The sequence below is a fragment of the Talpa occidentalis genome, unplaced genomic scaffold (genome assembly GCF_014898055.3).
Source record: "Talpa occidentalis isolate TD23 unplaced genomic scaffold, MPIMG_talOcc4v2.1 talOcc4.14, whole genome shotgun sequence".
NCBI lineage: Eukaryota > Metazoa > Chordata > Mammalia > Eulipotyphla > Talpidae > Talpa > Talpa occidentalis.
This window is the reverse complement of record NW_023601433.1, coordinates 21,943,420-21,958,823: the sequence shown is the minus strand read 5'-3', so window position 1 is coordinate 21,958,823 and position 15,404 is coordinate 21,943,420. Positions and strand designations below refer to the sequence as shown.

Here is a 15,404-nt window from a genome sequence, read left to right as displayed (position 1 = left end):
TTGGAGAGGGAAGTAAAGCAGATTCTTAAAATTTACCCAAAAATCTCTGCCCAGAAGCTTCAACTTGCAGAAGGAAACCTTTGAGCACCACGGGGAACCTATTTTTTTTTTATGCCATCTTTTTTATTGTCTTTGAAAAAGTCTTAGCACTGTGGTATCAAGAAGTTAAAATAGGGCCTCCCCAGTGGCGTCAGCGGTTGAGTGCTGGGTTGCGAAGCTGCCTGCAGCCTCTGCAGCGCCGGTTCGATCCCTGGCTGCTCCCCGGCCACCGGAGGAGGGTCCCACATGGCACGTAGACCTTTCCTGCTGCCCGCTGCTCCCCTCAGCAGTGTACTTCAGTCCTTCTGCCTGCTCTGCTCCCCGCTCTGGCTCTAGTGAATTCTCTCACCCTCCCGCACTTCTGACTGTACCCAGTGCTTGTATAAATAAATAAATAAATCTTTAAAAAAAAAAAAGAAGTTGAAATAGGTGAAATAAGTTTAAAAATTGCTTTGGGAATCCCATGTCAGAAAGGATAGGACAGCCTGGGGCTGGTGGCAGCTACAAGGCAACAAGGGAACTGAGTCACTTCACCGTAGTGTTTACAAAGAGAGTGTCCAGCCTGGGAAAAGAGGGTGGTGGGCCCACATGGGAGCGTGATCTTGAATGCAGGAAAGAATATGTGTGTTTCTGTTTCCCACAGGGCTGAGGTCAGATCAGTAGGTTTAGGTTAAATGCAGGCAAAGTTTGAGGCAGTGAGAGAAAGACTTATGAGTAGTTGGAGCTTCCTTTGAAAAGAAGAGGCGCCCACCCCCAGGCAGGTCTTGCTGGAGTCAGGGCCCCTGCAAGCAATCCCAATACCAAGGGGGAGCTTGAACTGATACTAATTAGTTGTTATTATTCCCGTTTGCTAAATACTTGTAATATGGTAGGGCCTGTGGCAAGTGTCTTGTGCACAATTTCTTTCTCTTCCCCAAAATGCTGGTGTCAGTATCGTTCCCCTTTTAGAGATGAGGAGACTCAGGGTCAGAGAGGGAGAAAATGACAACTGGTCAAAGGCAGAGACTGGATTTGAGCCCAAACCTGATGACCCTCCGAGCTCATGCCATCTTCCTTGAGAATCCCTGCTTTTTCCTTCCTGGCAGGTGCTACATGAACCCCTGATTGACGAGGACCCCGTGTTCATTGCCACGTGCACGGAGCGGGAACTTCGAAAGAGGAAAAAGCGGAAATTCAGCCTCTGGGTCAGGCAGTGTTCTTCCACTGGCTTCATCATCCAGGTGGGCCCCAGAGGCCAGGGGAAGATGATCGAGGGGTCTCGGCTGTATGGGTAACCTATGAGCTTGCTTGTTCACCCCTTCACTGCGCCCCACCAAAATGCTCCAGCTGCAGTTGGGCTACTTCCCGTCTCACTGGGATGGGGGCATCTGGCACCATCCCTGCATGTTCTTCCTGCCCCTCCAGCTCTTTGGCTTAGATAGCAGCAGTAAGGCCTCATCGAAGCCCAGGCTCTCATGGTGGCAACTGGGACTGCACCCCAGCAGTGGGTCCCAGAGGGGACTGTCTGCTGTCTTGAGAGCCTGCTATGTGGCATCCCCAGAAACCCCCCTGCCAGGTGTCTGTCCAGCATTCCAGACCCAAGGACGCCTGCCTCACAGGCTGCCCAGGCACTGGCTGACTTGGCCTTCATCAGGAGGCATGGCCTCGGAGCCAGTGTCCCTGCTCGCTATCCCTGCCCTGCTCTGCTCCAAGCCACCTCAGGTGCCCATTTAGAAGAGGCTGCTGAGCTCAGCTGTGGGGATAATGCTGGATGTTGAGCTGCCAGGAGCAGCCGGGGCACAGAGAGCACCAGAAGGGCAGGCTGGCATGCACAGAACGTGGCACCTGAAAAGCCGCTGCTGCCCTGGGCTGTGCTTTCCTGTTGTACCGCTCAGGACGCCCTTTCCCATCGGTCAGGCTGGCCAGCCCTGGGGTCACAGTTGACCCCACCTTGCTGAGCCTACTTGACTGTAGCCCAAGCACAGGGCTTTTGCATTCATTTCCTGCCATCCTCTCCCTGCACCCCCAGTCACTCCCCTACCCCTCTGCCTTGCCCGAGTGAGAGGATCCCTAAGCAGGAGCAGCCCAGAGCCACAGCAGGGGAGCACAGGGCCTCCAGGTAAATGTCTGCTTGGAAGCCCCAGCCTGCCCTCTGCCCTCAGGCCCAGGTGGTTCTGGTTGGGCTGGGCCCGAGTCTGCTGTGCACAGGTGAATCAGGGCCTCCCAGCAACAAGCAATTCTCAGACACCAGCAGGGTGTTTCAGACACAAACACAGTTCTGTTCAATTCTGACACTTTCTACCTGGAATATACCATCAGATTTTGAAAGTTAAGAGCTTAATCTCCCAGACTTAATCTCCTTAGACTTCAGGTGCCTGTCACAAGCTATTACCTGTGCTGCTGACCAACACCTGTGTAATCAGATGTTGGTCAGGGCTCCTCCTCAGGTTCAAATAATTTGCTAGAGCAGCTCACAGATCTCAGGAAACCCACTTACTCTCTAGATCACTGACTGACTCCAAAGAGTCTAGCTTGGCACAGTGGGATGGAAGAATGTGCACAGATCACAGCTTCGAGAGAGGGTGCATCACCCCTGCCCTCTCCAGCCCACCACGCTCCACCAGTCTCCCTGTACCTACCAGCCCAGAAGCCCTCTGACACCCCTCTCTTTGGGTTTTTAATAGAGGCTTAATTAGTCATAAACCTGATTAATTACATCAGTCACTGGCAATCAAATTCAACCTCCAATCCCTCTTTCCTCTCTGGAGATTTGGGGTGGGACTGGAAGTTCCAATACCCTAATCACATAGTGGCTTTCCCTGGAAGCCAGCCTCAGTTCTTACCTGCACCCCAAAGGGAGACCTCACTGCTTTGAAGCCCAAGTTACCTGATAATCTGCATAAGCTGGCTTCCAGAAGATTTGCTTTATTGCTGGAAGTGAGTTTCTAAGCCTCCAACTCACCCAGTGCCTGAGCTGAAAAGGCATTTATGAGAACACTGTTGGCCAGAACTCTTTCGAAAGATGTGATTCTCTCTAGGTTGTTAGTAGATCCAGGAGAGGATGAGAGTTCTCCCTAGACACTGGGACCCTCTGCTGTTAGGATTGAGTGGGGCAGGCATGGCTGGAGGAGTTGTGCAGAGATGGCTCGTGTGCCTTTTTTTAAAAAAGATTTATTTATTTATGCATACAAGAACTGGGGTATAAAGCAGAGGTGGAGGGGATGAGAGGATTCACCAGAGAAGAGTGGGGAGCAGAACAGGCAGATCCACTGAAATACACCGCTGAGGGAAGCAGTGGGTGAGACAGGAGAGGTCTGCTGCACCATGTGGGTAGCTCCCTGGCCAGCCAGGGATCGAACTTGTGCTGCAGTGGCTGGTGATAGCTTGAAGCACTGTCTTTAACCCCTGTGCCACCAGGGAGGTCCTGTGCACCTTTCATCTGCTCTTCAGTCAGGGGCCACAGCCGCCTCGAGAGAAGGTGTTGTGCCACTGACCGTGGGTGTATGGTTCTGTCATATGCTCTGCTGCTGATGTGTGACCTCTGGAGCCCGGGTCCCCTGTCACCCCTCTTGCTTTTCCCCAGGAAGCATCATTGGTGGTTTGCATGTTCAGCCCCGTTCCCAGCACTCATGTCCTGAAGGATAGTCAGGGCAGCCTCCCTGCCCCCAGGTGTCAGTTGTGATCCCCTGGCACTGACAGGCACTGTGCCTGTCCTCCCTAAAGGAGGACAGTAGGTAACACCCACAGGACTCCTTCATGGCTCAGTCATCTGACGACCATGTTCCTCTTTAACCCACTCCCTTGACATGTTCACTGGACAAAATGTAAATGTTGCTTAGTGATTCCAGCATGTCGTCTTTGCTGGCCCCTGGGCCGCAGGTGAGTTTCAGTCCCTGATGCTGTCTCCTCCCTTGCAATAAGAGGTACATGTTACCTCTTCTGCCTGCCTGGTGGTTGCTGTAAAGAATAAGAGGAACAGGGCTTCCCTGGTGGTGCAAAGCACAGCACTGTGGAGCTATCTGCAGCCTCTGCAATACAAATTCAATCCCTGGGAGTCCAGAGAGCTACCTACATGGCGCAGCAGACCTCTCCTGACTCGCCTGCTGTTCCCTTCAGCAGTGGATTTCGGTCAGTCTGACTGTTCTGCACCCCACACTGTCTCTGGTGTGTCCTCTCACCCTCTCTGCACTTCTGGTCTGTGCCCCAGTTCTTGTATGCGTAAAGAAATCTTTTTTTTAAAAAAAAAGCATAAGGGAAACAATAATTGTGGACACATTTTGTGAATTAAAATTAGCTGTATTAAAGTGGACGGTGCCCAGATAAGTGTATCCCTTACCAGCGAGCTAGTCTTTATTTTTATTTCATGTCCACTGAAGTCACTTCCAGGCTTCAGAACTGGTGGGGAGGGTATTTTCATTGACCTCAGCTGCCAGTTCATTGCATGTAATTGTCCGCTCTCTTCCTTCTCTGGCTTTTCCACACTGGAGAGTTGAACTGAGTCACCAGCTGCCTAGGTTGCAGGTGGCCTTGGGAGAGACCCGAGCCCTCTCAGGGATGAGGAGAGGACAGGGTGGTGGTGGCTGAGTGGCCCCAGGAATGGGCGACTTGCCTGCAAGTCCCTAGCCCAGGACAGCCACCTGTGCTTCCTGAAACTCTGGGCCCTGCTGATACTGCTGTGAGTGCCCTGACCCCTGTGTGTTTCTGTTAAAGATCTACGTCCACCTGAAGGAAGGTGGGGACCCCGACGGGCTGGACGCACTGAAGAACAAGCCCCAGCTCCACAGCATGGTGGCGCGGAGCCTGTGCCGGAACGCAGCGGGCAAGAACTACATCATCTTCACCGGGCCCAGCATCACCAGCCTGACCCTGTTTGAAGAGTTTGAGAAGCAAGGTTTGTCAAGGCTGTTCTGAGCGTGGCCCTCTCCTCCCTGAAGATGGGGTGGGAGAGGCCTGTGGGTGCAGCACAGAACATGGCTCGCCTGGTGAGGGGGCTCTTCCCCTAGGGAACAGGCCCATCTCATCCTGTGCTGTGCCTGGGGTACCCCTGACCCTGCAGGCGCTGGAGAGCTGAGGGACACCAGTCACAGGCCGCGGTCTGGTTGCAGAGCTCTGCATCCTTTGTTTTGAGGTCACGGCCACTGAGGAGATCCAGTGTTTTAGTCTGCTTCAGCTGCCAGAGAAAATACCACAGACTGGGTAACTTGTAAACAACAGAAATTTGCTTCTCACTTCTGGAAGCTGGGTGCCTGAGCCCTCCTCCAAGCCCTCTCCCTCACCATGTCCTCCCAGGAAGGGAGGGGCAAGGGAACTCTGTGGGGTCTCGTACAGAAGGGCCTAAACCCCTTCATGAGGAACCAATGCTCCTGACCTAAGCACCTCCAAAATATTCTACCTCTTAATACTGTCACTTGGGACATTAGGTTTTCAACATGGGGATTTGGGGTGGGGGACATAGACATTCAATCTGTCGCACCAAGGTACAATTCCCGAAGCTCTAAGGATGTCTCCTGAACTCGCCCCCCACCCACAGTGGGGCCCCTTCCAGTAGACACTGCAGAGAATTGTATACAAGCAGCAATAGCACGGACCTCAAAAAGGCCTTGTTCCCGCATGCTTAGATCTTGTCTCATTTTTGCCAAGACTGGACCAGCCTTCCAGGTGCTGGCAGACACGGGGGCTACAGAAAAAGATCTGGTCCAGGTCAGCAGTGGCCTTCACTTGGCACCACCTTTGGGGATTTATAGCTGGTCCACTCAAGAGAAACACAAAACGCTCCCCCTCAGCGATGGCAGCCACACGGACTGCAGACCTGTTGCTCAGCAACAGGCCAGATGTCTGGCCTTAAAATGAAACCTTCTCAAAGTAACGGGGAGCGCACAGCTTCTGACCTGTGATCTCCACGCTGTGATGAGTTGGCAGCTCCAGACTCCATGCTCCTGCTGGCCTGGACTATCTCATTCAGTCCAGACGGGCTCAATATCCCATTGTTGTGAGAATTCAGTGAGACTGCGTGAAGTGGGCCTGTGGAAGCCAGTCGGAGGAAATGGCCCTCATGCGTGTCACCAGCCACACTGGGAGGGCGGCAGCTTCCTATGTTAGGCACGGGACGAGAGCCAGCCCGCCCCTCCACTCGCTGCTCGTGCAAGTCCAAGTGTGGGCGCCGTGTGTATGGTGTAAAACCCCTGAGGTTCCAAGGTCTGCTCCCTGCCCCGTGTGCTCGAATCACCAGGATCCAGAGTCAGGTAGTGAAGTCCAGGGAGTGTGTTGTTTTGGGGGCAGGGGGGTGCAGAGTGCAGATGCCAAAAAACAACTACAGGTCACAGTGTTACTTCCCCCAGGGCTGCACATGCTCAGATCCCAGGGGATAGGGGGCGCTCCCCGGCTCAGAGAATTAGGGAGAGGCTGGAAGAGATTTTTCGGGTGGGAGGAAAACACTTAGACATGGAATTTGAGTTTTTCCAAGAGTGGGCAAAGATTTCATTGCCTGTTTTATAGAATTATCTAAAGCTGCTGAGCCCTTCACACTGGCTGGGCCTCCAGCGTTCAGGATGGCTGGGCTCCACCGTGGCCATGGAGGTGTCTGCACCCACATCCTGGGACTCAGCTGTGTTGGTATCAAACATTGTGTGCTCTTTAGAGCCCCGAGAGAGCCTGAGGGCAGCCAGGGCTGGAGAAGTTGTAGTGAGGGCTGGAGAAGTTGTAGTGAGAATCTGGCTGTGTCCCCCTAGGGCGCAGAGACGTCTTTGTAAAATAGAGCCAGAAAAGACATTGATGTCATAATTGCTATTTTTAGCAAGGAACAGATTCAGGAAAACCTGAATGATGCTTAGATTTTCCTCGAACCCTTCCACAGGGCTGCAGCTGCCCTTGGCTGCTTGGGTGCGCCGAGCCCGGGAGGTGAGAGCACACCCTCATCTCCATTCTGCTAATCCCCGTCCCTGTTCTGAAAACAGATTCTTCATCGAAACCATAAGACTGGGGTGGTTGGTAGGGTCTGAGCAGCTGGGAGCCCTCTTCTTTTTGGCAACAAGCCTGGAAGATACTATCCAGAGGGTCTTACTTCAAGCCCACTGCTGCTCATAGGGTGCCGGGGACGGGTTAGCTCAGGAGTGAGGAATTGTCCTTCCGGGGGGCACCGGGGTCGTAAAGAGGGAGGTGTATGCAGGGGATACAGAATGTCCCTGGTTGCTGACCATGCTGTGTCAGTCTTCCACTTTCTGAGAGCAAACAGAGGAGGAGACGAGTCCCCGTTCCCAGGGTTTTCAGTCAGAAGTGCCACTTCAGCTCACCTCCAGGTATCCAGACTGAGGAGACGGGCTGCAGGGAGAGGCAGCCTCATGGCCCCTGTGGCCGCCTGCCCGGCCAAGCAGGGCAGATCCATGAGGAAGGAAGACTGGGCAAGGCCTTGAGCCCAGGGTAGAATCTAGTGAAGGCTCCTCATTCCTGATAGCAGCACCTGAAGACCATCCTTCCCGCCCCCTCCACCACATGGAATCTTCCAGCATTGGAGGCCACACTCAAGCTCCTCCTCGCTCAGGAAGCTCCTGCACTCGCTCACATGGCACTTTGTGTCCACAGGAAGGACAGTGGCTTAATGCATATTTTTTGATGATTCTTTCCTCTACATTGGACTTAGCTCTCCCAGGGGAAGGTACTCATCCGACATGGCTGCCTCTGGGTGCTGTGCCGACCGCCATGTGCTGGGCCTGCACTGGTTGAGGTCTGGGGACAATTATGGTCGTTTGGACATCAGACAGACCTGTGTGTACTGACCTTTGCCTTCCCAGCCGTGAGCCAGGGGGCTCCAGGGAGCTGCGGTTCCTCCTCTGTAATGTGCGTACAGTAACCCACTAAATGCAGAAGTTTCTAGAAGCATCTGGGATAGCAGGTACATGTGCTTAGCACTGTGCCGGGCACAAGTAAGCACTCTGACAATGAGCTCCTACTTTTACTATTGCTTCACTGGTTATGTTTCAGTTTTACTCATAATCCCAAGTATACTTATCAAAGTACTGAAAGAGACAGCAGATCTGGGATAAAGTCCCCAAACCTTAGAGTCTCTTCTAGAAGCCTTCTAAAGAGCCTGTTCTCATTGGCCTTAGAAGGGAACAATCCCATCCTTTCCTTGAGCACCCCAAGGAGTGAGCCGCTGGTGTCCTGATAATATATGTGCGCTTTGGGGCCCTTCTCCCCACCAGGGATTTACTGCTGCGGCCTCCTGAGCTCCAGGAAGAGTGACTGCACAGGCCTGCCGCTGTCCATGCTGACCAACCCGGCCACCCCCCCAGCGCGGGGCCAGCACCGGATCAAGATGAAGGGGAACATGTCTCTGATCTGCTGGTACAACAAAGGACACTTCCGCTTCCTGACCAATGCCTACTCGCCCGTACAGCAAGGTGGGGGCAGGTGGGCGCAGATGGGCGGGGTGGGCAGCAGAGGGGATCCTGATGAGCTTGAGCAAGACCATGGCGCGGGTCTGAAGTCCTCTGCCAATGTGGCGCCCTGGCGCCAGGCTCGTCTGTGACTCATCAGCTTCTGAGCCGTATTGTAACTGCTGCCTTGATAAGACCGTCTCCCTGTTAGTTGTCAGCTGTCAAGGGGAACCGTGATTGTGGGTTTTGCAGGGGACTTGAGCAGCCTGCCTTAGGTCCCCCAGATCATACATTAGCAGTGATAATGGACTGCATTTGAATGCCATGCCCATGATCACTTTTTCATCCTGGATTTTGTGAAAAACCTTTTGATTGGAGCAAAAACAAGCAACCCTCTTATCCTTTCACTGTCTTCTTTAGAAGGTAAACACTTGCTTTGCCTCTTTGTCTGGGTGGGAGGCGGATATACATTTGATTTCATCCTTCATTTTATGTAGGGATTTAAAATTCACTCTTCACAGGGATTTATTTGGCAGGGAGTCTATATTTAAAGTAACTACAGCTAAAACATTATTAAGCTCTTGAAAAGAAACTTGAAATGACAAAGGAGCACTTTATAAAAATATTTATAGTAATATAGTGTATTTGAAAAATCCCTTGTGTTCCTTTCTATCCGGACATCTTTCCTGTTAAAAGAACACTGCCAGGGAGCTCTAAAGTGTGTGTGTGTGTGTGTGTGTTCGTTTTGGGTTAGAGTTGTAGAAAGCTGCCACTCTCTGGTGGTGTCAAGTTCCCATTTGGAGGAAATACTTCAAACTGGCCTTGCAAGCTGAAGGCAAGAGTTTGAATTGGACTTCTGTACTCTGATGGTGGAAGCCAGGTAAGGGTATTTCAAGGGAGTATGTATGGAGGAGGTTTTAGGAGGTGTTTCCCCATCCAACTATTTTAGGTGATGGCCTCTGAAAAGGTGTTCCCAAGCAGGGCGTGCACTGTCTGAGCTGGGTGAGACAAGGTGATGAAAAGAAAAGGATGCATTGGGAGGTTAAAAAAAAGAATGTGAAAAGGTTCAAGATGACAAATCTTAAAGCCCCAGTCTCAATGGTTGGGCCTTAAATCAGACACCAAGAGACTAAGTAAAGAGGATAGTAATTGGGAAAAAAGAGAAGATTAGTAGGTATGATTTTTAAATATGCTGAAATTTTATGTTTAAGTTAGCTATAACTTCCGTTTCTAAAGTATTAGAAATCGGGGCCTCCCTGGTGGAACAAGGGGTTAAGCACATCACTATGAAGCTATCCAAAGCCTCTGCAACATGAGTTTGGGCCCCGGCCTGCCAAGGAGCTACCCACATGGCGCAGCAGACCTCTCCTGTCTCACCCGCTGCTCCCCTCAGCAGTGTATTTCAGTCAGTCTGCCTGTTCTGTTCCCTGCTCTGTCTCTGGTGAATCCTCTCATGTCCCACACCTCTGGCCTGTACCCCAGCTCTTAGATGCATAAATAAATAAATCTTAAAAAAAAAATAAAGTATTAGAAATTGTAAAGTCCCAAATTCTAGACTCCCTGAAAGACCCCCAGGAATCTGCTACAGCACTGCTGCAGACTGACCCCTACCTCCAGAACCCATGGTCCCTCCCACCGTGCCTGGGCACAGCTCTCCCATGGTGGAGAGGTGTGAGCACCTGGGAGCCTGGAGGTAAGAGGAGAGCAGGTGAACCCTGAGTGGTGCAGCTAGAGGGAGGGAGTCTCGGGGGAGTGGAGCTCCCAGGCTGGGAGTCAACTGTGTTCCCTCCTCCACGCCCCCAGAAGTGCTGTTCCCAGTCCACCTCTTAGAGTTACTGTTTTAATGAAGAAAGTTTTCCTTTCCTTCAGAAACATGAGTTTGCAAACCATCTCGTGTCCCATCCTTGTAGATATGTCATCATTTCTTTTTCTGTCCCCTGTTAATCATCATTTTTCCCACCAAATGAACAATGTTGTAGTGAATATGTTCATACATAAATCTCTGGCTGTGCCTCGGGCATTTCCTGAAGTGAAATTGTTGGGCCAAAGGGTATGTCATTGTTAAGGCTTTTGATGATGGCTCCCTTTTTGTCTCTCAAGGCCCAGTCAGCGCAGCCTTGAGAGACACTTAGAGCCTTGGGTGCCACTTAGAGCCACTGTGGCCCCATCATCGCCCCACAAGCCCTGTGATGCCCTATGCCTCGGGCACATGTTTCAGCTGACATAGAGCCCCGCATTCACCCACCCTTGATGGTTTTTTCTCAAGTCCTCCGGAAGCTTCCAGGGACAGGCGTTGGCTGGAGTTGTTCTCAGCTCGGCTCTATTTTAACTGAAGACGACCAGACAGGGTAGAGATAAGCACAGTTGTAAATCAGTGTGGGGAGGAGGTGGTTAGAAGGGGACTTACCGCCTCCCTCCTCTGCAGGCGTGATCATCAAGAGGAAGAATGTGGAGATTCCCTGCCCTTTGGCCGTGGAGGCGTTCGCTGCCCACCTTAGCTACATCTGCAAATATGACGACAAGTACAGCAAGTGAGTGCGTGGGGTGCGCAGCCACGGGAGTCCCAGGAGAGAGAACTTGGGGGTGGGGGTGGTCAGTCATGTCCCCCATCATTAGGATAAAAAAATGAAGACCCTGTGAGGTGTATTCCTTAGCCCTCATCCTGGCCCCCAGGCTTGACTATGCAGCCCCCTCCCCTCTTGGCACCCTGCCTCCTTCCCACCACTCTCCATCTCCCTTCCCGTGCCCAAAGATACCCTCTTTTCACCGGCTGCAGTCCTGCCAGCCCTCCAAGTTGGTCCAGACCCTGCGCGCTCTCCCTGCCTCCAGCTCCCACTGCCCTCCTCCTCCTCCACATCCCTGGACACTTGGCATCTGCCTTGACACTTTCACACTGAAACAGATGGTTTCCAGAACTGGCTACTCAAATTACCTCAAACCCAAATACCTGCGTCACGTGTGGGCTCATCTTAAGCGCACACAAGGCTCAGTTAGAAGGCACGCAGGTGCCCACACCACCACACCACAATGCCATGTCCTGTCCAAGCTTAACGCGGCCATGAGCAGACACTCAACAAATGGATGCCACTGAAAACAAATGCCCAATAAATTACAGATGACCTGTGCACCGGGCAGGGACTAAGGTGTCCAGCCCCCTGCAGTGTCAGAAACCTGCATGTAACTTTTGTCTCCCCAAAAGTTTAACTGCTAATAGCCGACCGTTGCCCGGGCGTCTTATTGACAGCAAATACTTGATTAACACCTATTTTGTATATATTCTATGTATTGTATATTCTTATAATCAAGTAGAGAAAAGAAAACATTATTAAGAAAATCATAAGAAAGAGAAAATACATCGACAGAACCAAACTCTTATGTTATCCAAGTTAGCCTCGCCTGTCTGTACAGCCCAAGTCCCAGTGGCTCTCCCAGTTCCAGCCCTGTCGTGGAGGGGCAGCTGGACGAGGACTGAGCCTCGCCATCTAGAATAGGGTTGGATTAACCCAAAAAAGCCACTGAGCATTTACACGCCCTCTTTGAGGGTGATTGGTATTTTCTGGACTTTGTCTTTGCAGAGGGAAAGCCAAGGACCTTATTCTCCCTTGTTCGGCCTGGGTGTGAAGGGATTCTCACTCCAATGAGTCTCTATTGAATACCTACTATGCGCTCAGGATCTTGCTGAGACTCATGGGGTTATTACCAGAAAATCTGTGTTTATTCAGTAGGCACACTGGGTGTGTGCCCTGAGCGGGGCATTTTGGTGCTGGTCCTTGAACACTTCGCAGTCAGGGGACGGAGGCAAACATGCAGATGGAGGACATAACACGGGATGAGTCCTAACTTGAGTTAGCCCCGGGGCAGCACTGTCCTCAATTTTGGGGTCTGGAGAGGCCTCCCTGAGGTGATGTCTGTCCTCCATCAGGCGGGAAGGTGGAGATGGCAAAGAGGTGCGCACTGGGGAGGAAGTGTGCGCTTTGCAGAGGCCGAAAGGTGAGGGCAAGCACAGCCTTTAAAAGTGGAAACAGCCTGCTTGCACAGAGCCCAGCATTTGAGAAGGGGCCCTTCTCTGCAGGGACCGCAGAGGGGTGTCTGGACCCCGTTCCCTAAGGAGCCGGTGAGCCACCCCTTAGAAGCCTGGCTCCTGGTTTCAGTGTCTCCTCCGTGACCCACTTCCTTCCACCTGATCTTTTGATAGAAATTATTGTCATCCTTGTTTTAAATAAGCTCATGGTGACTGCCTCAGCGAGCACTGAACCCCACAGCCTGACTCCTACCCCCTCTTCCCCTTGTTCCATCTCATCAACTTGTTGAGTGACATCTCTGGGGAATCTCTCTGACAAGGGTGCTCGTGAAATGCCTGGGTCAGCCTTTCTTATCCCCTGTGTCCACTTAGGTATTTCATTTCTCATAAACCAAACAAGACGTGGCAACAGGTGTTCTGGTTTGCCATCAGCATCGCCATCAACAACGCCTACATCCTGTATAAGATGTCGGATGCCTACCACGTGAAGAGGTACAGCCGGGCACAGTTTGGTGAGAGACTTGTGCGGGAGCTTCTGGGGCTGGAGGACACCTCCCCGACCCACTGATGCCACGGGCATGGGCCCCGGGCTTGGTAAGGACGAGGTGGAGGGAGAGGTTAGAGGGGGAAGAGAGCCTGCCGTCTGGCCTGCCCCGCCAGCGACCCGGAGCCACCCTGGGGTGTGGCTGAAGCCTGGGAGGGAGGCTTCAGGACTCTGGAGGGCTGAGGAGAGACCTGGTCAGAGGACGACGGCTATCCTGGCTTCTACTCAAAGAAGAGCACGTCTTCCCTCCGGCCAGGCCGCCCAGCCGCCCACCTCGTGATGACCCTCTGCAGGGGCAGGGCCACAGACCAGACTCCTCCACGCACCGTCCAGTGCTGCTCTCCGTCCTCATGACACCCCAGCGAGCCTGCAGGGGAGCTCTCCTCTTAGCACAGGGGGCCTGGGAAGGCTGTGAAAACCAAAGGCACCAGGGATAGGACGAGCCCTGTAGCATGATTTACTAGGAACGCCTGCTCGGTAGGTGTGAAGACATTTGCGATGTGGCTCCATCTCATGCCACGTCTAAAGGTGACGGGAGGAGCAAGGATGGGCTCTGCGTGCGGAGACGTCCAGCGTGCTTAGAGCAGGTCTCAAAGAAGACACACAAACTGGGGTGCCATGAAAACACAGTGATGAAATGGGACATGGTGGCCTGTTCTGGCCAGTAAACTGGGCCCTCCTGCTCGTCTCATCTATTCAGCTGCTGGAGGGGGTGGGGTGGGGGAGGGAAACTGCCAACAGAATCGCAGTGAAGTGTGATGCTATTTTTTATTTTTAAATATATCTTCAGGTTATTTTCTTACTGTTGCTTAAGATCTTCTGTAAAAGGAAAATGTCCCACTTCTTTTCTGCCCCGCCACCCTCCCGCCTCACCCCACTCCCGGCTCCTTTGCATGATCACGGTTCTGTGCCTGTGCCCTGCCCACGCTGGGGTCAGAGGGCAGCTTGCTTCCAGATCAGCGTGGTTGCTCTCCATCAAGGCCCACGGGGGGCTGCGGCCCTGAGCTTTGTCACAGTTGTTATCACTGGCAGAATTACTTGCTTTGAAAAGTAGGTGGCTTGGCTGAAGGGAGCAGCCACGGGTCTCTCCAGGTGAGCCCTGGCTGCATCTCTTCACTCGTGTCTGGGAAGCTGGCGGGGTTTGCTGGTCTCACACCCACCCTACCCACCCCCCAGGAATGGCGTGGCCGGCAGTGGCAAGCCCCTCGGTGGGACTGCGGTACCTGCTCGGTGGTGTGATTCCCATGGGGCTGGGGACTTGCCCACAGAAAGGGCTACACAACCAGCTGCTGGCCACGAGGGCGCCACCTGTTTCCCAAACATTCTCTTTCCAACCCGCATTGGCGCGTCTCTGTGGGTGACCTCGGCCAGAGCGGTCAGATGATCCGGCTCTCCTCACAGATGAGAAACAAGTAATTTCTGGAGTGACACCATCCCCCTCCCCCCACTTTATGTAGCCCCCAGATTTTCACAAATGCAAAATCTATTCTACTCAGGCTTTGGGACTTTTTTCCTCGTTCACACTCAGTTAACGGAAAGCATGCTCCCCCCGCGCTCCATGTCCCCCCCCGCACACTAGGTCACGGTGACTCCCCTCACCCTGTGGTTTTAACTCGACGCCACGGATTGTAGGTCAAATTTTAGATTGTTTCACACACCTTTGCCGTGTCCTTTGACTGGATTGAAAGCACTTTTACCACATGGAGAAATATATTTTTAATTTGTGATGCTTTTCTACAAGGTCCACTATTTCTGAGTTTGATGTGTTTCCAACACTTAGGGAGACTCTCATGAAAGCTGATGAATTTTCTTTTTTGTCCAAATAAGTCAAAGAAAAAAAATAAAAGTCTATTTAGATGTTGATTCTTTGTGAACATGTGAGTTTGTTTCAAAGGTTGGGGACAAAAATCTGGGTTATGCTTTTAAGACTTGCTTTCTTGGTCTATAATTTAGTGGATATAATCTGGTCATCTGATCGGTGTTCAGTATCATGAACCACTGAGCAGTTTAAAGAAATTCAACGAGCGCTGACTTATAGGAAGAGTCCCACGGGTAAGCTCGTAGCTTAGATGCCTGTGCCTTTGAAGGAAACACCTTCCCACCAGGAGATTCTGCCTCATCTCTTGTTTCGTGTTGCGTGGTGTTCCACGTAATCAGAAAGAGGCATCACCAAGTAACTAGTGCGTGTGACCACGTTTCAGGGCTGTTTTTTAAAGGGTAGCCACCTGGTTTCTGAGATGTGGTTATAAAAGACAGCAGTTAAGGGAGGTTTCTCATGGAGCCCCCACTACGTTGAGGAGTTTCTCTTTTCTTCCAGAATAAGGGCAAAGTGACACAGAATACTGACTAGGAAAATCCATGGGGACCCAGACCTAGGCTTACTGACAAGACTGAAGGGGCTGTAGGAACCGCTCCTGGCTGTCTCCCTGGGTGTCAGGACCCACGGTTG

The 15,404-nt window shown here is 52.2% G+C and overlaps 1 protein-coding gene across 1 annotated transcript in view; it reads left to right on the top strand.

Moving 5' to 3' along the window:
* The window catches only part of PGBD5 (piggyBac transposable element derived 5), a 66,596-nt gene extending 51,730 nt beyond the window's left edge, over positions 1–14,866 (top strand). Inside the window, exons 3-7 of the mRNA XM_037510182.2 lie at positions 1,125–1,259; positions 4,729–4,909; positions 8,217–8,414; positions 10,816–10,921; positions 12,784–14,866. Coding sequence (XP_037366079.1) covers positions 1,125–1,259; positions 4,729–4,909; positions 8,217–8,414; positions 10,816–10,921; positions 12,784–12,979 — 816 coding nt within the window. The 3' untranslated portion in view covers positions 12,980–14,866. The remainder of the gene's footprint in view (positions 1–1,124; positions 1,260–4,728; positions 4,910–8,216; positions 8,415–10,815; positions 10,922–12,783) is intronic.
* The last annotated feature ends 538 nt before the right edge of the window (positions 14,867–15,404 follow it).